General features: G+C 51.9%; 1 protein-coding gene across 1 annotated transcript in view; it reads right to left on the bottom strand.

Moving 5' to 3' along the window:
• agrn (agrin) overlaps nucleotides 1–21,173 on the bottom strand; it is a 258,671-nt gene that overhangs the window by 34,312 nt on the left and 203,186 nt on the right. Inside the window, exons 16-24 of the mRNA XM_076026536.1 lie at nucleotides 20,787–20,911; nucleotides 20,581–20,686; nucleotides 15,300–15,719; nucleotides 12,553–12,678; nucleotides 7,990–8,117; nucleotides 4,908–5,022; nucleotides 3,691–3,810; nucleotides 3,063–3,491; nucleotides 1,226–1,418 (exon numbers count right to left, since the gene is read on the bottom strand). Coding sequence (XP_075882651.1) covers nucleotides 1,226–1,418; nucleotides 3,063–3,491; nucleotides 3,691–3,810; nucleotides 4,908–5,022; nucleotides 7,990–8,117; nucleotides 12,553–12,678; nucleotides 15,300–15,719; nucleotides 20,581–20,686; nucleotides 20,787–20,911 — 1,762 coding nt within the window. The remainder of the gene's footprint in view (nucleotides 1–1,225; nucleotides 1,419–3,062; nucleotides 3,492–3,690; nucleotides 3,811–4,907; nucleotides 5,023–7,989; nucleotides 8,118–12,552; nucleotides 12,679–15,299; nucleotides 15,720–20,580; nucleotides 20,687–20,786; nucleotides 20,912–21,173) is intronic.

The raw sequence follows: 21,173 nt of genomic DNA, 5'->3' as shown, positions 1-21,173 counted from the left end.
CACAATCTACACACACACACACACTCACACCAATATCATATGTGCGCGCATAAACAGCCACTCAGTAAATAATTAAAGACTTCATTAAAGGGAAAAGGGGCTTGAGTTTGGACCTCCTGCACACATTTTCACTCCATATGTTGCCACCATCTGCAGACGTGATCATGTGAGCGGCTTGTTTGCCGCTTCCAAGACTCGCCGGCGAGCACGCCTTCTGCAGCTGCAACTCAGGGGCGCAAGGAAAAAAACAAAAACAAAAAAATCTGTCAGCAAAGCTTCCAGGTCCCAGTTCTCTCCGCTGCCTGCTGCAACATGTCGCTGCCTGCTCTGATTATTTGCCTCGTTATGCGTCGGTCGCAGCTGCAGCCGCTGCTGCTCGACCTGGATGGGTCTCATCAGCAACACTTACGCACCGGATGCAGGAGGTGACGGACAGAAGGGGACAGACAGGGAGGGAGAGACAGGAAGAAAGAGACAGGAAAGGAAAGACAGGAAGAGAAAGACAGGAAGTGAGAGACATAAAGGGACAGACAGGAAGAGAAAGACAGGAAAGGAGAGACAGGAAGGGAGAGACAGGAAAGGAAAGACAGGAAGAAAAAGACAGGAAGGACAGACAGGAAGGGACAGGAAGAGATGTACAGGAAAGAAAGACAGGAAGAGAGAGACGTGAAGGGAAAGATAGGAAGGGAAAGACAGGACGGGAGAAACAGGAAAGGAAAGACAGGAAGAGAAAGACAGGAAGGGACAAACAGGAAGGAAGAGATGGGAAGGGAAAGACAGGAAGGGACAGACAGGAAGGACAGACAGGAAGAGACAGACAGGAAAGGAGAGACAGGAAGGGGGAGACAGGAAGGGAGAGACAGGAAGGACAGACAGGAAGAGACAGACAGGAAAGGAGAGACAGGAAGGGGGAGACAGGAAGGACAGACAGGAAGAGACAGACAGGAAAGGAGAGACAGGAAGGGAAAGACAGGAAGGGACAAACAGGAAGGAAGAGATGGGAAGGGAAAGACAGGAAGGGACAAACAGGAAGGAAGAGATGGGAAGGGAAAGACAGGAAGGGACAAACAGGAAGGAAGAGATGGGAAGGGAAAGACAGGAAGGGACAGACAGGAAGGACAGACAGGAAGAGACAGACAGGAAAGGAGAGACAGGAAGGGGGAGACAGGAAGGGAGAGACAGGAAGTGGCAGACAGGAAGTGGCAGACAGAGGGGGCGGTCCCACCTGAGCTCCACCCTCCCGTTGACCAGGGCCAGGGAGATGAAGTCCTTCTTGCTGTCCTGGCCGTTGTAGAGCAGGATGCCGGTGGTCTCGGAGGCCCGGAACTCCATGGCGATGCGCACGGTGTGGTAGGCGCTCATGGTCTGGAAGGCCAAGTAGGACTGGCCGCCGAACGACGGGATGAAGTACTTGATGACTGCGGAGGAAGGAGACAGGCTTGAGTGGCAGGAGAGCTTTTAGTTTTCCGGTGAGGCTTCAACCAGGAAGAAAACAGGAAACCCTTGTACTTTTCAGTTGTTTTTCTTTTTCTGCTTGACAATTATCATTATTATCATCCATTTTCTCCTCCACAGGGCCCCCTCGATGATTCTCTGTGTGTGTGTGTGTTTGTCTCTCTGGCCATCTCTGTGGCGGAGAATGGCGGCTGATGAGCAGACTCATTCCTAACAACTTGATCGATCCGGCGGGGGCGTACGTGCCTGTGTGTGTGTGTGTGTGTGTGTGTGTGTGTCATTTTGCCATTCTCACTCTAGCTCACACAGGAACACCCGCGTGCGCGGCGTGCTGATTCCCATCATTGCAATTAGTGCAAATTATTTTAAGATGCAGCTGCGTGAGACTGTTCCTCACTTCATCTCCTCTCCCGGAGAAAACTGGGGTAAGAGGGCAGAGGCAAAGAGGGGAAAAAAAAGAAAAAAAAAATCTTTTCAAGAACTTCTCCTCCCCGACCCTTTGTGCTGCGGAGCGGCCGGCGCTGCCTGTCGGAAACACTCGGCATGAAGTTTTGAAGGGCAGCTGCCAAGTTGTAGCGTCGGACTCGATTACGGCGAAACTTGTCAAGACTTTAAAAAATAAAAAAATAAAAATAAAAAACCCGAGAGAAGCGCCGCCATCGTTCCGAACTCCGACCGCTGGCGTCTTGTTGAGCCGCTAACGACCCAATAAATTCACATCTGCGACCGACTCAGCGACACGCAAAACTGCAGCGGCGGGCTCTAAAGTCGCAAAAGTCGATCCTCGCGTCATTAAGTGCCACTCTAACGAGGGGAGCAGTTAGACAAAACAGCAGAAAGAGCGCTTAACGGCACAATTATATTTCTCCTCCTTCTGCGGCTTGATATAAAAGCCGACACTTGATACGTGACGTTTTAATTAGAGCGCAGCCTTTCAGCGGCGCATCCAAGCACTTTGGGACGCGGCGACCGCGGCGCAGATGAAAGGCTTGATTGGCACACCGCAGAGCCGACTGTCCTGCGGCCGCGCTGAAATCATCCCCAGCGAGCAATCGCTCAGCTGGTCGGCCGTCACGTGACCGTACTCGGGAACGCAGCAATGTTTTTATTTCTCTTTTTGCGTGAGTTTGATTGAACATTGGCCTTTTAAACTGTTGTTGAAATTTCAGCGGTTTCTACAAACCAATGAGATGCCTTGAATCTGAGGTGCTTGGCGAAAAACACAGAGAAAACAACTAAGACCAGGAAGAAGCGACTCAGATGAATGACTTTTAGCTTAAATGCGGTTTTTGAACTGGACGACAAAAAAAACTTTTTCCCGTGGAATGCACGGACTCATCTTTCCAAAACCTTTCTGAGAAAACTACATGAGATGAATCAAAAGGACTCTTGTGCCAGTCTGATGTAAGTTCACATAAACAACAAGGTGCTTAGACACGCTAATGGTTACCGTTAGCCGGCAGTGTGTTGAATAAATACGATTTCTGCGGGCTCTTCACCAGACGGGTACATGAGATGAATTTTAAAGGGCTTTCGGGGGAAACACAAACCACCGACTTTGCCAAACTTTCAAACTTTTTCAGACTGCAGACGGGCGGCCGGCTCACCCTTCTCGCACACGGAGCCTCCTCTCCCGGCGGGACACTTGCAGCTGAAGTCGTTGCCGTCGTCCTCGCAGGTGCCGCCGTGCAGGCAGGGGTGGGAGCTGCAGGGCGTCCGGTGGTGAGCCTTGGTCCTGCCGCGGTTCTGGGTGGAGGCGGGCGGCGTGGTGGTGGCCGCGGCCGCGGCGGCGGCGGTGGTGACGGGCGGCAGCGGCGTGGTGACCGGTGCCGCCGTGGTGGTGGTGCGCCTGCTGCTGGAGGGTCGGCGGGTGGTGCCGGGCGGCCGGCGGGTGACGTAGGGGGAGGTCGGCGGCAGCCTGGCGGTTGTTGTCGCGGCTGCGGCGGTGGTGGTTGTGGTGGTCATGGGGGCGGCGGTGGTGATGGAGGCCGTGGTGGTGGTGGTGGTGGTGGTGAAGAAGGGGAAGGAGGAGAAGTCTGCGCAGAGGAGGAGGAGGAGGAGGAGAAGAAGCAAATACAACGTTCAGAACAAGTGGAAGTGGAGCTCGGAGAGATTTCCCTGCCACGGGACCTGGCCAGACCTCTGATGAATCACCTCATGAATAACTTAAAAAGTCGCCTTTCATTCCGCTAATCCCCGGCACGCTTCCCCCCGCTAAGTTGCCGGCGGAATTACCATAATTGGTGAAGCGAATATTCTGGTCCTCGGGCTTCTTGACGGCGATGCCGGTGTCTTTGGAGGCCTTCATCTGCTTCAGCAGGGCCCCCTCGATGTCCTCCACCGTGTATCTGGTGTCTGCAGCAGACAAACAAGGCCGAGCGGAGCTCGTCAGGGCGGAAGGTCTCAGGGGAGGGGGAGCGACACCGAAATGAAAACACCAAAAACCAAACAAAGCCAAGACTGAGAGGAGCGGGTGCTTCTTCACAGCGCGGCCGTTACATGAGACAGCGCGTCGCGTTTGGCAGGTGGACGGGACGAACGCCGCCCCCTGGGGGCCACTTGTCCTCCGTCCAGCGCCTGTCTGGCTCCTCTCCGGATAAATCGCTCTCATAACGGCGGCCGCAGATGTTTGCTTTACAGGCCGTGCAGGGGTGAGCGCTTAACGGCGCCTGTCTCCCCAACCCACCCGTGTGAAGGGTGTGAAGGACAGCGAACAATGCTCGATTGAAAAGGGGGGGGGGGGAGGAGAAGAAGGAGAATGGGCCAGGGCGTGCGAGGGGGGAGAGGGAGGGCGATATGATGCGGTGGGGGAAAAAAAAAAGGAGCTTAGAGGCGAGAGAGCTGACGGAGGGAGCTGAAGTCACTGATTGATTCGAGGTCACTTAATGAAATTTATACTGGTTAAAACCTGGTTAGAGATTGGAGGCGTCACGTGATCAGTTTTTTTTCTCTCGCAGATTTATTATCACCTCCTGCACCAATGAAATTCTAAATGTGTTCAAGAATTACAGGAAATGTTTACAGCCCAGTTTATTTTTAGTTCCCTTTGCTCGATTCAGGGTTTTTTTTTCTCTCTCTTCAAAGAGAACGCGCACGGACTGGATACTGTCAACTTGGAACTGCATGAAGGAGAAAGAAGACAGTATAGTTGCGCATTAACATAATGCTGGTTTCAGACCCGAGAAGAAAACAAACATGGGTCTAGAGGGTAAAAAACACTTTGAGGATTGAGATGCCCCACAAAGGCGGAATGTTTTTTCAAGTTGTGATCAAAAACCCACCTGAATATGTGAAATACACAAGTTTCAGTCACCCTGTGTTGGCAACCTGTGTTTAAATATCCAATCAGCGCTACAAAAATGTTTGATTTGAACTAAAGTAGAGACTTTTGTCTGATTCGAGCCATCACTGAAAGCCACCACCTCTGACACCCCCACTGGAGGGCCTCTCACCTGGTCGGAAGTGAGCCTCCACGTAGGCCAGGATGGAGTTGCTGGCTGCCAGGTTCCGGACACGGACGCTCATGAAGTCCTTGCGCACCTCCGACTTCCTGAACAGGTCGTTGAGCTGAGAGGCGGGAAGATAAAAAGAGGAGTGAGCAGAGTGAAAGAGAGAGACGGGATAGAGGAGAGAAGGTGATAAATGAACCCCGGACGCCGGGTACAGGAGACGACCGCTGGCTCGTCCAGGTCCATAAGACGATGCTCTGCTTCTGAAGGGGGTAAAAGGAGGTAAAACAAAAGAGAAAAGAACAGGACTGACTTTCAAACTGGGGCGCGGACGGGGACGGGGAGCCTGTCAGGTGTGGCTAACACCAGCTGACAGCAGGTTTCGGCACCCGGCCTTAATTGTGAGGACAAGCTGAGGGGGCGGAGCTCAGATAAACGCTACCGCTGCCCTGACATGTTCCAGCTGATTGGTTTTGCTTCACGCGTGCCCTGTGAGGAAAAAAAACTGAAGAGGCCCAAACTCAAGAGAGGCTTCGGCAAAACGTCTCTTCGGGTCGCACGGACCTCCGCCACCGCCGCCGGCACCAACCGCAGCCCGCGGCACCCCCTCACTGATCTGCTCTCGCCGGTGTTTCGTTGGCAGCTGGACTTCTTAGAAATTCACCTCAACGATTTCGACTGGTCTTGAGTTCTCACTGTCGAGGGTTAAACTGGGCCAAGAAGCAACTGGTTGAAAAGAAGCCGATAGAAGCTTGCCAACGGTGTTGCATTTCACACTAAAAAGAGGAATTTGACCCCCCCCCCGAAAAAAAAAAGGCTATTTTTCAAGGTGGTCCACACAGTTTCACTAAATTTAGCCAGGATTACTTTAAATAGCAACGAAAATCACAGCCGGCCATCTAACTGGTACCGGCTCTACATTCCAAATCCTTTTCTACGGGATCTTTTCCAGATGGATGCGTGACTTAAATCTTAAGAGAATTTGGGGAAAGTTTCATCTCCAACGGAAAGCAAGTTTCCCGTGGTCGACTTCTCTACAATCTTCCTGCCGCGTTTCGTTCCCCGCTCCTGCTTCCTGCGGCCACGTTAGCGCTTTACGTAGCCTCATTTGCTAGCGCCGGCTCGCTCTTCTGCTGCATCTCTGCGTGCATTCTGAGCGTGTGTTTGCGCTCCGGGGGAAAAGACGAAGGCGAAGGATGGGGGAGAGGAGCGTCTAACCGGGGCTTCAGTGACGCACGAGCAGCCAGCGTTAACTAGTGTACGCGCGCACACACACATGGCACATTAGCACAAATTGCTGTGAGCCAGTCGATTGGGTCCCAGTGGGGGGCGGTGACACCAATTCAACAGCTGCTAGACGTGCACACACACACACACACACACACGTCCCCATTTTTTTTCTCATCAGATACACCAAGCGGTGGCCCGCTGGCGCTTCAACAGACAGGTTTGTTCAAAGCCTCAGAGTCGACGCCCGGGGCCCAACCACCGACAACCAGTGCAGGCGTGGAGGTGTTTTTGGCCCAATAACAGTCACTAGCACCCAAACTTACCAGGCTAGAATAAGAGGTCTGTATTTTTTTTTTATGTGTGAAAGGAAAAAAAAAAAAAAAAGAAAGAAAGTAAGAAAAAAAGAATCCTAATTAATCTCACATGAGGCCTCTGCTTTCCGGTGAAGTGTTTGGCGAAGAGAAACCCACAAATTAGTCTTCACACAAGCCTGCAGAGAGCTGTTTTCCCCCATTTATGTGTTTTTCTAAAGAGAGTTCCTTTATATAAACTTCCAAGTTCCTGGAAGCCTCCCGCGAACCTCGTTGCTAATTCAAAAACTTGCCTGGAGCCAAATTATGCTAATTCTCCAAATGAACCAGCAGGATACATGAATGAATAAGTCTTAAAATCAGCACAACTGCGATAATAGCCGCCGATATTTTCACCTCTTTGCAGGTTTTGTTCCTTTGTTTTAAGCAAATGCATTTATTTTTATGACGAAACCAATGGCCAACATCACCTTTAGTCATAAAAAAAAAGAAAGAAAGAAAGAAAGAAAGAAAATCTTCCAGGCTTTGCTTCCTGCAGTTTTGTTTTATTCTAAAGACGCTCTCTCTCTCCCCTGTCATACGAGAGTCTGGAGAAAAAGCACAATTTATTTTCTTTTTGGCCTTTACAGCGGCAGAAACAAGCACAAACACAACATGTGACAAACGGTTTCATCATGGAGCCGCTAACAGCGAACATGTCAGCGAGCCGCTGCCGGCAGAAAGAGCCCCCATTAGCAGAGAGGCACTCCGGGGGGGTTTGTGTCATCATGACACGTCGACGTGTGAAATGCCGCTTCGGACTGGGTTTACATTATCACCAGCGCAATACACGCTGGCGGCACTTTGAGAGTTTCTGAGGCTGCGGCTGTTGGCGAGGGGGGTAGATTCTTCAAGCGTTAAAAGCAGCAAAAACAAAACAACTTTTTTTCTTGTGTTCTTCTTGTTGCGCAAAAAGTTTCTAAACCGCTGGAGAAACACCATAGAAATATAATTATACAAGACAAGGTCAAACAAAGTGGAGGAGCGCTGACTTCTCATTTGTAATAAAAGGCTCTGGTGTATCTTCTCAACACATCTTGAACACGCAACTTTGGTGCTTAAAAGGCCTTTACACAGTGGACAACTCACAGGTAAGCAACGCAAGTTGGACTCCAACTGATCTCAGGCTGACTTGGTGGGACAGTTTGGGGACATTTTACAAGTTGCCGCCACCACCACCTCCTCTGAGGCCACCAGGCCAGAGCTGCGTCTTGCAGGCTGACAAGTTGTTGCCGTCGTGACGTGAATCTGTTGTGCACAATCGTTGGTGTTGCATTTGTTAACTGGGCAAAAGTGCCGACAAATCAACCTCAATAGCAAACACAGACCCAGAGAGGTCACTTTTGCGCGAAGATGATGTTGTGAAAATACCTGTGCGAGATCAAAAGTTGCAGAAAATTTGTACCCAGTGTGTAAAGGTCTTCAATACACACATTTATAAAAAAGGAAACAGTAACAGTATAATACATGCAGTGGTTGAGGGAACGGCATTCCGGGATACTTACGGCATTCTCGATGCTGCGCGCCGTCTCGCCGAACAGCTCCGACTTGGGGTCGTCCATCTCAGGGGTGTGGAAAACCTCCTGGCCTTCCACCTGGTCCAGGTGCAGGGAGCCGCTGAACCTCAAGGTGGCTGACGGTGAGGGGAGAGAGACAGAGAGAGGACGATGGGGACGCGACATGACTCTCAGAGTTGAGCAGAAGCCCTCGGCCGCCATTCAGGTCCCGCCTCCTTTGCACCGTTTTGCATTGTTTTGTTTTTTTAGTTAGGGGTGTTAGTGATGGGGGTCCACGTGTGTGCGTGACTGTGTTTGGCACAGGTTAGTGTTGTTGTTTCTGACTGAAGGTGGAGGTGGGAGTCAGGGATGAGAGGTATGGAGGAAGAAGAAGAGGTGAAGGCAGATGGGGAAATGGGCCAATTTCTGTCATTTTTTTTTTTTTGTTTGCCTTTGTTTTATTTTTTACCAGACTCGTCCCAAAAGCTGGCGGCAGCGTGGAGGGCTGGGTAAAAAGACAACAAGTTAGACAGAGAGAAAGAGAAAGGGAAGACAAACAACACACACAGAGAGACACACACATTTCGACCGACACTCGGGCGGCCCGAAGAGCCTCCTTGTCCAGGGCTCGACGGTTATGTTGTCCGACATTTATCAACTCCTGATAGGGTTCCCAGTGTTCTGCCGCTGTCAGAGCGGCTGGAGTGGAGCTCAAAGTGGAGAGCGCTGCTTGTGCGTGTGTTTGTGTGTGTTTGTGTGTGTGTGTGTGTGTGTGTTTGAGGTGAAGCGCTGACGCAGTGCTAGCACGCCGCTCGTAATCAGCAGAACAAATTGCCCAAATCAATCATGGCCGCCGCTGCCTGAGTGTCGGCGGGGAAAGAGACGGGAGGGCGTGCGGGGGGGGGGGGGGGGGGGGGGGGGGCGCTTGTATGATTATTGAGAAAGATAGCCGTAATTGTCTCTTTAACGCCGCTGGACCGGTGACTGACACAGTCTGGTTAAAGCCGCGTGAAGAGGACACCGCCGGCGCCGGCGCGAGCCAACTAGCGTTTTGCTAGCGGTACCTTCACAGGAAGCCCTGCGCCGATTCAGATGCAGCGGCGGCCGTAAAACTGGAGGGGCCGATAAGGAGGAAGGAGAGGCGGCGGAGGAGGTGTGGAGGGCGATGGGAGAGATTTGACTTTTAATCTACAGGGAAGACAAACATCAGAGGGGGTGATTTTCCAGCTCGCCGCCGAGACGAACTGCAGAGAGCCGGAGAGGGAGGGGAGCGAGGCGTGTGGCGATCAGATCTGGGTGGGACGCTAAAGTTTAATGGCGCGGAGAGACTTTTAGCGGGTGTGTGTGCGGGAGGAGAGTACAGTAGCTGCAGGTCGACTTCGCGCTCGGTTTGTTTGAAGGGAAACATGCGGAGGAGCCGCAGGCGCCGCTTTACAGGCGCCACGTAGTGAAAAAAAAAAAAAAGAAATCCACTTCAACGCCGTGACGACAATCTGCGCCAGCAGCCTGTTAATGAAACTCCGGGAAATGAAAATAAAATTCCATCCGTTTCTTCTTCTTCTTCTCTCAGAAGAAATGCTCAGAAATAGTACGCAAGTCAGGAAGTTGACCCTGTGTGATGTCACAAAGGGCACAATGTCTACGTGGCTTCACTGAGACCATCTTTTTTTTTTGCCTCCTTAACATGTGTTAGGTCCAACAAAGCACCGGTTTTAGCAGGAAGCTGCAAACACAGGGTTAGGCATGCTGGGTTTTTTTTGGGACTTCTTTTCAATCATCAGCGTGAAAAATGAAGATGCGAAATGAGCCGTGGGAAGGCCAGCTCAGACTCAGAGGCGCTGTTGTACCAATGAGCTTCCCGTGCCCACCCACCCCCCACAGATATTTCAGTCTCAAGCGCTCGTGATTGAAAGCTACTTGAAGCGAGTAATGCTAAGAAGTAGGGGAGTTCATCCTGTGCCAAGGTCTGACATCCACTCTGGGGTTTAATAGACGGATAAACACGTGGACTGAACTCCAGCTGAAGCCACTTCGCCGCCGGATGCCTCCATAAAAAGGAGGGAAAAAACAAAACACACAAAGTTTGGACAAATTAGTCCCGCAGGTTTTCTGGACGATAATTGGACGTCGTGGCGGAGGGTCGGCCGAGCCCCTCCCCTTCCTCCCCCGTGGGGAGGGAGAGAGAGAGAGAGAGAGACGGGTTCCAGCCAATCGATGAGCTTATTGCGCCGCCTGCTTTTATTGGTAACACTTGAGCTGAATGAAATATTGATCGCCATCTTCGTCCTCGCCGTCTTGGGCCGAGATAAACATTTCTTACGCCTGAATACGATGCAATACGCACCCTCGGCGGCTGTTTACCTTCTCCTCTATCAGAAAGATCCAAAAGGCTCATCAAATGTCACCTTCGGTAACAAGAAACAAAGGAAAACACAGAAACAGATGTCAGCGGAGCGGAAGAGGTGGAGGATGAAAGGGGAGGAAGGGAGGAGAAAGAAGAGAAGGATGAGGAGGATGAAGGGTGGAGAGGGAAGAGGAAGAGTGGAGGGGGAGGAGGAAAAGGGGAAGGAATAGGAGCAGGAAGAAAAGAAGGAAGAGGAAGAGGTAAAGAATGGGGAGGAGGAAGAGGAGAGGGTGGAAAGGGGAGAAAAGAGGAGAGAGAAGAAGAGGAAGGGCAGGAGGAAAGAGGCAGATGATGAGAAGGATGAAGATTAGAGTGGGAGGAGGAAGAAGAAGAGAAGGCAAAGAATGGAGAGGAGGAGGAGGAAAAAAAGGAGGAGGAAGATGAGAGGAAGAAAAGAGGGGGGGATAGAAGAGGAGGAGGAAGAGGCTGGAGCCGTTTCCGTGTTTTCAGCTGCTCTCTTTGATCCTCCGACTCTGCTGGTTTTACCGAAACCGCCGGCAGTAGCAGAAGATTCAACCCAGTCCATTAATTTGTGGCCTCGGCCCCTCGGGGTCGTGACCCCTGCGCCTCCCCGCGAATCCCTCCTCTCAAAACAAGTCAGGCTAACACCGGCGGGAGAATTAGGAGCAGGTTTTCAGACTGAGTGGTGGAGGCAGAGGGAGGAGATACAGGAATGAAAGTAGCAGGAGGGGGCGAGGGAGGGGGGGGGAAAGAAAGGAGCCTTTTATCTGTATGAGCCCAGTCTGGCAGAAGGCAGTGATTGGTGGCAGCAGCGGTGCTCGGCGGAGGCGGCGGCGGCGAGCCGCTGGTCGTCGGTCCAGTCTCTCGGCCGCCGCTCGACTCCAGAGAGAAACGTACTGATGCAAGACTGGACCGAGATTGACTGAGTTAAGAGGGAGAGGAGAGGGAGATACGGCCGCAGACGCAGATACCCAAGAGTAGCACTGATTGATGAAGGGACAGTGTGTGTGTGTGTGTGTGTGTGTGTGTGTGTAGTGGGACACAGAGAGAGTGAGGGGCAGCAGATTTGGAGAAGACAGGAAGTGAGGCAAGACGGAAAATCAGAGACAGATGTTGCCGCTTGTGTCAATATTTTCAGTTGAAATTCGGAGGGAAAAAAAAACCCAAATCTTCTTCGCAAACTAATTCAATATCCAGCTTGTTTTTCCTTCCTGCCACCTGCCAATACGTTCATTTACATGTGAGGGTGGCGACTGATGCCAAAGAAGAAGTGGGAAAGGAAAAAAAAAAAAAATCCCACCTGTTCGTTAGGGGCAGATGGCACGATAACACTCCACTAGGAACAGAAAATTAAACTAAAATAAATAAATAGAATATGAGACAAAATGTGTCCATTTCTGTCGTTTTGCTAAACAGCGGCTGTAAATTTCCTTTCAAAATAAAACAGAAGGGAAGTGAAAGACGTCTGTAAAAATAGGGTCGGTGGGTTCTTAATAGTTAATAAACGTTGCATGATGCAAACGGTGGAACATAAAAAGCGCCACCACATCTGTGTGTTGCGTAATGGAGACCTTTAAAATTAATTAGGAAGTTGAAAAATAAAAGAGGTCTACTTTCTCTCCAGCCTTTCATCCACTTTGAACAAAACAAGGCAGCTGCAGGAGCCGCTGCTGACGCAACGCCGAACTTAAAGAATAGACAGTTAGCTGGGCACAGCGCGGCTGATTTTAAAACAGAGGTGAGTTTAAACAGTTCACGACAACACCCCATGAGGTGCACATTACAAATTGATGGACAGGAATACTGGAGCCACATCGGATTAGAACATGAACGAGGCGGAATTTGATCTACGAGGAATTCAGGAGGATCAGCAAGAAACTAAAATTGAGTAATTTGGTACGAGAAAATCCTATCAAATTGCAAAAATCAACAGGAAGGTTTGCAAGTTGCAATTATCAAAGCTTGTGGTCCATAATTTAGGTTTGTAATCTGTATTAATCTTCTTACTTATCGCTGGGAAACTAATTTCTCAAGTTGAATTAAAAAGTTTTTGTTGTTGTCGTTTTGCTTTAGTAAAAGAAAATGTAAAAAATCTTCAACAGGTCATGCAGGTATTAAGACGCAACACGGGAGACGGGAGACAGACACGGACACAGGCTGAAGTTCGGGGCGGAAGAAAAAGGAAAACGTGTTTGACTTTGACTTACAGGGGCAGTTGGCGCCCTCTGGTGTGCTGGCGGGCGTCCTGCCGTCGGGGCAGCAGCCGAACTCGGTGTTGTCGCAGGACGAGCGCTCGTCGGCGGTGGCCAGAGTGGGCGTGGACAAGGTGGGACCTGCGGTGGTCGAAGAGAGGAAGAAGAAGAAGAAGAAGAAGAAGAAGAAGAAGAAGAAGGAGAAGGAGATCATGATGGAGAAACACATTCAAGGGCGGAGATGTTTTCAAATCACATCCCCCCATCGTCTCGTCAAAGCCTTCACGATCACGCGGCATCGTGTCAGGCCATTAATTGTCTCACATTAGCAGAAAGATAAACTGCTCGCTGCTGATTGGCTGACAGCTACCGTCAACCAGCAACAACTGGTTTTCACCCTGCTACTACGGTGTATCCGGCTAGCTTGGACAGTAAAAGAAAGAAAAAAAATAAAAAATCCGGACTGAGGGGTAGGCACGCCATTGGAGGAGGAGGAGGAAGAGGAGAGAGGTGGGGGGGGTAGCTTTGTGGGTGGAAGCAGTCGCAGTTTATGAGCGCATGGAGATCAGAAGTAATCGCGCTCGGCAAACAGCTAGCGGCCGCGCCAGTCGTAAAGATGGCGGAGGCCCGGCGGCGCTCAAGGACTCGCGGTCAAAGCAGCCGATGGAGGGGGAGGGGGAGGGGGAAGGGGTGTGGTCGGGGGAGGGAGGGGTAGGGGCCCTTTTATAGGGCATCTGTTGGCGTGCGGTCGCAGATTTACACATGCCGACGGGAGGCGAGAGAGGGCAGGGCAGAGCCGGGGGTGGGGAAGGGGGAGGGGCGGGGTTGGGGGGGGGCGCTGCACTACTCCGGCGGGAGCTGTGAAATCTCTCTCTCGTAAATAACACACACACACACAGACGCACAACACAGAGACACAGCCGCAGGGGCTGCAGGTTGCGAGCAGATTGACAAACACATACAAGTGCACGGTGACCTCTGACCTCCTCACATTTTTATGGCGAGGCACTGTTGCGTGTGTGTGTGTGTCTGTGTGTGTGTGTGTGTGTCTCGGAATTGGGCAAAGCTCTCGGCTTGGAAACACACACACACGAGTACACACACGCACACACAGACAGACATACAATCACAGCGGCAACATTGTCGTAGACGCCCCAGTTCTCTGTGTCAAGGCGGACATGTGACCTTATTAAGGGGACAATTCACCAATTAGTCGCCGGCCTTGATTCATTCCATTATCCGCAGCATCACACAACACGTGTGAGTGGTTCGACTTCCACGAGGAGGTTGAGGGAAAAAAACAAAAACAAAAAAAAAAAAAATCCCCTTTGATGACATCCAGCTTCTCCGTCAAAGCGACACCACTTCCAGGAAAAAAGTGTGATTTTTTTTCTTCTCTCCCCGCCGGCTGCCGTCGCCGCGACGCTGCTAAAGCAGAGCTATCGAGCCGCAGCTAGCAGTTAGCGCAGGCACTGGAAAACAACGGCCCGGGGGCCATATGCGGCCTGCTAAGCTTTTTAATCCGGCCCACCGAACTTGAAGAAAACAATATCATAGTAAGTAAGTCGTACAGTAGCTGTATTTCACCATTTCTTTTGTGTGTTTTAAGAGTCTTTTCAATAAAGAGCTAAATACCGTGCGGATTCAGAGACATATCTTTTGTTGTAACGCTTTGGTTCATTTTCCATTGACATCAAAGCACATGTTTTCTACATATCCCATGATATATTATTTACTCCTGTGAGGTGGGTCACCAAATCACTCCATCCATCTGCTTCAGCTACAGCCCCTCAACCCATCGTGGCCCCACCAGTCAAAAAGGCTGCCCACCCCTGAGTTGGCGTGTCGGGAGGGAGAGCCGCGGCGCCTGGACCGAGCTGAACCGACGCTCTTCAGAGCAAATACTGTGGCAAAGTTCAACCGTCGCCTCTTTTTGTCATATGTCACAATATTCGCAGCGCCGACCTCCACCGGCTGACGGGAAGACGAGCTCCCTCGCTCCGGCCGAACCCCGACAAGTGAGTGAAAGTGAGGGCAGGAGGGAAGACGGAGGCGGGAGCTGCATCAATCCCGTCCTGTTACGGCCGAGCTGTCAGCCCGGCGGCGGTGGCTGACAAACGAGCGGCGGGAGGCAAATTCTGATTGAAAAGTCGCCGCCGCATTGCTTAACTGCTGCAAACTGAGGCGAGGCGGGTAGGGGAGGGCGGGGTCACTCGCTCGCCAAGGCCACGTGACCAGAGCGGCTAACAGCGCGGCCGATTTCTTTTCACACAGGCTGAGTTTTGTCGTTTCGCTACGTCGCACAGAGCGACGAGCCGTGAAACACGCGAGCCCTCCGTCAGGAGTGATACCGCCACCTACTGCTTTGGCATGTGCGCCACATTGTGGATGGAAATAGTTTTAATCACACCAGTTGGCGTGGACAGGGATTTTTTCCTTTTTATGTAACCAGAAGTCACAAAAGTTTGGTTTCAAAAATACCCGCGTTCGTGTGGACAAAGCGTGAGAAGGGGAAGAAAAAAAAAAACACAGCTGTTTGAGGAGCATCTGTGTTTTCTGCACGAAATAATGATCATAATAATAATAATAAAAAACAACAAAACGAAAAGAGAGACCTTCCAGTTGGAGCAGATGATGACATGGTTATGATATGGCTCTGAAAAAGGCTGAAATCCATGAAACCCAACCAACTACCTCCACCCCCCTACTTACACAAGCAGTCAAAGCATCATGGGTAATGAAGTGAAAGAGCAGTGATTTACCGATGGGGTCGTCTGCCCCACTGGACTCTTTGGGGATCCCGCTACCGGCCTCCTCGTCCGGCTCCTCCTGCTCCTCCTCCTCCTCCTCCTCCTCCTCGGCCTGGTCGTCGCCACTGGGCTCGCCGCTGCCGGAGCCCTCGAAGGAGATGGCGGTGATGGGAGGGGTAGGCCCGTTGCGGCGCGGGAAGGCGGTGGTGGCGGCGGCGGTGGACTGCGGCTCGTTGTTGTGGATGAAGTGGCGGTGTTTGGGGGTGTGGGTGGAAAAGTGGGTGGGGCCGGGTGGCCGCTGGTCCACCGCCTCTGTCCTCGGGGTGGGGATGGCGAAGACCATGTTTGGGTGGTAGGTGGCGGTGGTGGTGATGGTGGCGGCGGCGGCGGTTGGGCTGGGGGTGGTGGTGGCGAGCTCTGTCGGCTCAGTTTCTGGCGGGAGGGAAGGGGAGGAAGCAAGGAATGGATGAATGGCTGAGTCAAGATGAAAAATGTCTGATCTTGATTTTTGCTGTTTTTTGTTTTTTTTGTTCCCAACATGAAAACTTGTTCAATCATCATTTCCACGGCAAACAAAAACATCGCTGACAAATAATGAGTTGTAACAAATGACTTGCGACTTACTGACTGAATTATTAAACGACCATAGCTTCTTAGCAAGGAGTCACTTTTGGGCTAACTCAGAAAGCTATATAGGTCCCGTGTGTAATTTGGATTGATTTATGATGATGTAACCACTTGATGTTGCTGTTTCTTCTTCAAAAGCTCTGAATATTACACACTTTACCTGTAAAATCCTAAATACTGCTTGAGATACCAAGTATTGTTTAGCATAGCCTCCTTTCGATTGCTAGCTTACAGGCGCATGGTGAGACTGAAAGCTAGCATGCAAGCTACATGCTATTTACTGTATATAGTACCATCTATCATGAACAGGCTTCCTGTCAAGATCACTGGAAAAGACCGAACACACACCCACAAGCGTTTTGAATGTTTTGCGTTCTTGCAATGTGCTAAGCTAGCATAAACTTTCACTGTATTAGCAACCGGAAATAATTTCCCCCTTCTTTTCACGCTGCGCCGCTCCAGAGGGATTACGGAGAGTAGCAAACGCCATGAACACCTTGGCGAGTAGCAAATGGACACAAACATTCAGTTCTGGGTGAACCACCGCACCTGCTTTTCATTCTCTTCAATCAAAACACGCAGCTCAAGCAAAGCAAAGCAAAGCGACCCCCAGCCCAGAAAAAGCTACGCAGAGGAATCTGTTATGCAACGCGTGAAGAAATTGCAAATGCACACATATGCAGCGTGAATATGGAACATGTCGACAGGACGACCCAGTCTGGTATTCACACACGAGAGCCGCGCCGCCGAGTGTTGTTGGAACTGCTGCACACGGGTTTGTGCGGCCCAGATGTGCTCCAGCCGGTGTGGGTATGCGGGTTCAAAGGCTGTTGTTGTTGTTTTGGTGGTTGTTTTTGCCGCTTGTGTGTTGCAGCCGCGTTCGCTGAGGTGCCTATGAATTATATATCCATATTCAAATGCTGCCCTCCAGTAGTGAAGCTTTAATCACCAACAGCCAGCGCCGCCGGTGATGAATGATTGATAGAAATGGGGCAAAAAAAAAGGGGGGCCGGCTTAAAACTTGGGCTTCAAAGACGGCAACCGTCCGCGAGCATCCGTCGACAGTGCTTAAATACAGTGCTTATAAACAGAGGCGTGCACACGCACACGCACAATCACAGAACACCCAGGGCAAGGAAATCACTCTAAATTGAGGGAAAGGGGAGAAGAGGCTTCTCTCCGAGGAGAGTCCATCATTGCTGATGTCGGAAGAAGAGAGAGGGGAGAGAAGGAGGGAGCGGGAGGAGGGGAAAAAGCTCCGGTGCAAAAGGACAAACTGTCTGCGATAAAAGGACGATAAATAGGACAAAAACTCCTGAGGGGGAGGAGAAGCCAGTTGGCAGCGAGGTGCTACGTCAGTGCGAGCGCATCAGATTTGGCCGAGGAGGCAGGCAGGCGTGACAACAGCGCCACCGCCGCTCTTCTTCTTCGTCTTTGTCTTCCTCCTCCTTCTTCTTCTCTTCCTCCTCTCTTTCTTCTTCTACATGCCCCCTCGAGTGTAGCTGCGTGCTAGCGTGTGGGTGAAAAGAGCGGATCGCTAAAGAGAATATGCTGCGGATTTGGGCTTCATTAGGATGAAGCGCCGTGCGTGCGTGTGTGTGTGTGTGTGTGTGTGTGTAGGACTTCATCACAACGCCACAATCGCCTATTTGATCTGCAATTACTCACCGAGGTGGGAAATGCGATGCCTGCGGAGACGGCCGCAGAAGCCCCGGGAGACAAACGTTGTGTCACTGGAAGGAAGGAAGGAAGGAAGGAAGGAAGGAAGGGAGGAAGGAAGGGAGGAAGGAAGGAAGGAAGCCCCCCCTCACCCCACCCCCGGCTGCTGTTTGCTATCGCTAAGGTGGAAGGAGGCGCGCGGTGCCTTTCCCCTCGGCTGCACCTGCCTGTCAGGTGCCAGGGCTTAGCGCCGGGACGACGGCGTCCCCCGCCGAGGGTTTAAATACACGTTTCGAGAGCGCTCCTGTGTGTGCATCTCCAAAAGTTGAGCTCCATGACGCCAGGGCTGGGAAGGAAACGTACGTCTGGATGAGGGGAAGATTGCACAGGGCAGCGCAGTCGGTTCCGCTCATGCCTGTCTTAATCAACTTTAACAGTCCATTTCCCCTCCCTGTTTTTTTTTTTTTTTTTTTTTGTTTTGCTCCTCTTTCAGTGTCATGTCACCAGACGAAGAGAACAGGGGAAGGAAAAAAAAAATCATTGCCATCATTGCCAACTCGGCTTGTCTCAACACTGTGTCCCAGCCGTTGAAAGGTGGTCATTAAGACCGTTGCTAGCGTCAAGTGGCGGAGGAGACAGAGGAGGAGGTGGAACCTGGACCAGAACCAGGCAGGCAGGTCAACGGAGTGCAAGCGGAAAACAACAGGGGCAAATGTGTCAAAAAAAAAAAGGGGTTAAATCGGAGAAAGAAGCTGGTTAACAGAGCAAGTGAGCATGTGTCACACTTAAAAAAAAAAGTCTTGCGGCAAGAAACATCTTTTCGTCCTTTTGCGTGAGCTGGATGCCAAAGAGCGAATACATTTTTCACGTCATGTTTGTGACTGATAAAATGTGACCTGTGTGGTGCTTGCGTTTTCCTAAACAAAAATGCCAAAGAAAAAAAGAGAGGGAGACGCGCAAGAGAAGGACGGAATTACAGGATGGACTAGACGACAGAATGCCGAGCACACGGGCGGAAGGCTGCCGAGGCCATATGCCGCCCTCCGCTGCCGACTCCGTCGCAGCCCTACAGGTGATAACGGCATATGGGAGAGGCCGGTCACCGCCCGCTTGGTGGCAATTCCCCCCTGCCGCCAGAATTTGCTCACTGGTCCAGAATGGCCCTCCCACCTCTGAGCTTCCACACAGCGGCTGTGGCCTTTTTTCTTTTTTAATACCCCCGCCCCCCCCGAAAAGGAGCCAGGCTGGCGGAGATACCGTTTCATCTTCAGCTGACAACATTTCGAGTTGTCTTTCAGCTCTGAGACTTCACAGATACCGAGCCGTCCTATGAGGCAAAGGGATTTTTTTTTTTTTTTTTTTTTTTCAGAACGAGGGTGGCCTATTACTGGCGTGCTTCGTGGTATGACAAAAAAAAACAACATTGCAGCAGATCAATGGCTTCAAAAAAAACCTTCCCACACACACACACACACACACACACACACACACACACACACAGAGGCGCTGATTTATGTAAGCCCGCCCTCGGCGCCGCTCCCTCGTCAAACACGCATGGCAGCTCGGTGAGCGTCGCCGTGCCACCGAGCCGGGACCGGCTGTCTGGAAGCACCGCGTGCAAACAGCAGGAGGGGGAGGCGGGGATAAGAGGGGTGCGGCTGAGGAGACGGCGGTGGGCTTGCTGGGGCAGAAGGGAGGCAGAGCAAAAATGCTAATTCGCACCCAGCCACACGTGAAATGAGCTCCGGATCCAGAGGCGGCAGCCGGCAGTGGCGGCGGCAGCTACCCGCGGTGTGACCACATCCGGGGCAAGAAATTAAAAGATCGTCGTCGCTGCTGGCGGCTGGCGGCTGGCTGGGCCCGAGCCTGCTGGCTCCGCGCAGCCAACATCACAGCTCCCACTGCCAGGCAACGGAGGAGGCAGGACGGCGGCCAATCAGTAATTAGCAGATGTTTGAGGGACGTGTCGAAGCCCCGCCCATCTGCGGCGGAGCATATTTTCAGAACCTTTATCTGCGCCACCTGCCTGGCAGCCACAAACGCACCGTGGCAGCGGTGGCGGCCGGATGGATGTGACCTAGTTGGGTTCTGATGAAGCGGAGCGGGAGGCGGAGCCACCGTGCTTTTCCGCTTGGCTGACCTGTGCACCCCCCACTCCCCCGACCGTTGAGCCGAGATGTGAAAATCCAACCTCCCCCTTTAGAAAACACCTCGACACCTGCCAGTGGCCGACGGCCAGGACGGCACAGCTGGTGCTCCTCCTCGCCACAGGGGGGCGCCGGTGGGACGACTTTGCCCGACATGAAAGCGGCAGACGTTGGCGTTCATCCCGTCGCCTGTTAGTGCCGTGCAAACAACGTCCATCAGCATCTGGACCTCAAAAAAAGCTGCACCTTCTTCTTCTTTTTTCCTTAGCAGTGTCTGGGATTGACGCCTCTCTCAGCAGGGGGCGGGGTTTTGAAGAAGCCCAATCCCGGCAGAGGAGCCAGGAAGTGCCGCCACCGCGTGTCACCGCCGTCCCGTGGAATTTGCGAGGATTAAATAATCTTCAGAGCGCATTGGGTTTAAAAGAAAAAAATATTAAAAAAAACCCAACATCTGACATCTCTTGGCGTTCTTCTAACTTCTATCCAGTGTCTCTCACACACACACACACACACACGCACGGTCGTAATCGCACCTCGCAGGACCTAAGCTCCAGCTCACCAAACACTGACGAGCCTGTAAAAGATTCTTTCCTTCTTCCTGCGGCTGCCAGACTGATGCTATCGCGCGCTAGATACTTTCCTCTGGGCGAAGCAACTTTCAAACTTCAACCATAAAAAAAGAAAAGACTTGTGAATCTGCTGCCGGAGTCAGATTGATGGATGGGATGCGGCGCAGCAGGAAGTCGTAATTGGAAACTCCGGGCACTGCGTCATTATCCCGGCCATCCATGCGCCTCCTGATTCATGGGCTTTTTTATTTTTCCGTTTGTTTGTGTCATTCTGACGGACGGGAGCCTCACCTGTGCACTGTCCAAAGTGCTGCACGGTGATATCCTTGTCCTGCCTGCAGGCGATAGTCCTCAGCTGACACTGGTCGGCGTAGGTCACCCCATCCGAGCCGCACACCTGCTCCACGGCCGCAGGAAGAAGAAGAGGAGATGGATGGATGGATGCTTACATCACTGTGATAAAGTCTCTCTGGCAGCCGAGAGTTCGAGGCTCCCACCTTGGTCTTGTTCCTCTCGTCGCAGTCGGGGGGCGGGCACTCGCAGTGGGCCTGGCCGCTCACCTCGATGCAGGTGGCGCCGAAGCTGCACTCCAGCTCGTCGCACGAGGTCGGAGCCTCTGGACCTGCGCAGAAAAAGAAACAGTGGTCGAATGTCACTGAAAGAAGCTTTCGTCCACGTGAGGCTAACACAGACACAGTGGCACAGCCTGCTGCAATTGCTTTTGTGTCGCGTGCGCGATGTGTCGGGACTGGCGGAGGTGCAGCGCTGCAACACCGCTGCGGTGAGCTGGTTTGTTTTGGTTGCGCGATCGGCGCAAAACTACGACACCTAGTGGTCAAGCGATGCCGCGTGCAGACTCTTAAATGTGTCCCGCTGCTTACCTT

Source organism: Nelusetta ayraudi, unplaced genomic scaffold (assembly GCF_046127955.1).
Source record: "Nelusetta ayraudi isolate G7.1 ecotype Tasmania unplaced genomic scaffold, CSIRO-AGI_Nayr_v1 ptg000019l, whole genome shotgun sequence".
NCBI lineage: Eukaryota > Metazoa > Chordata > Actinopteri > Tetraodontiformes > Monacanthidae > Nelusetta > Nelusetta ayraudi.
The sequence above is the reverse complement of the archived record's forward strand: the minus strand, read 5'-3'. Positions and strand labels throughout refer to the sequence as shown.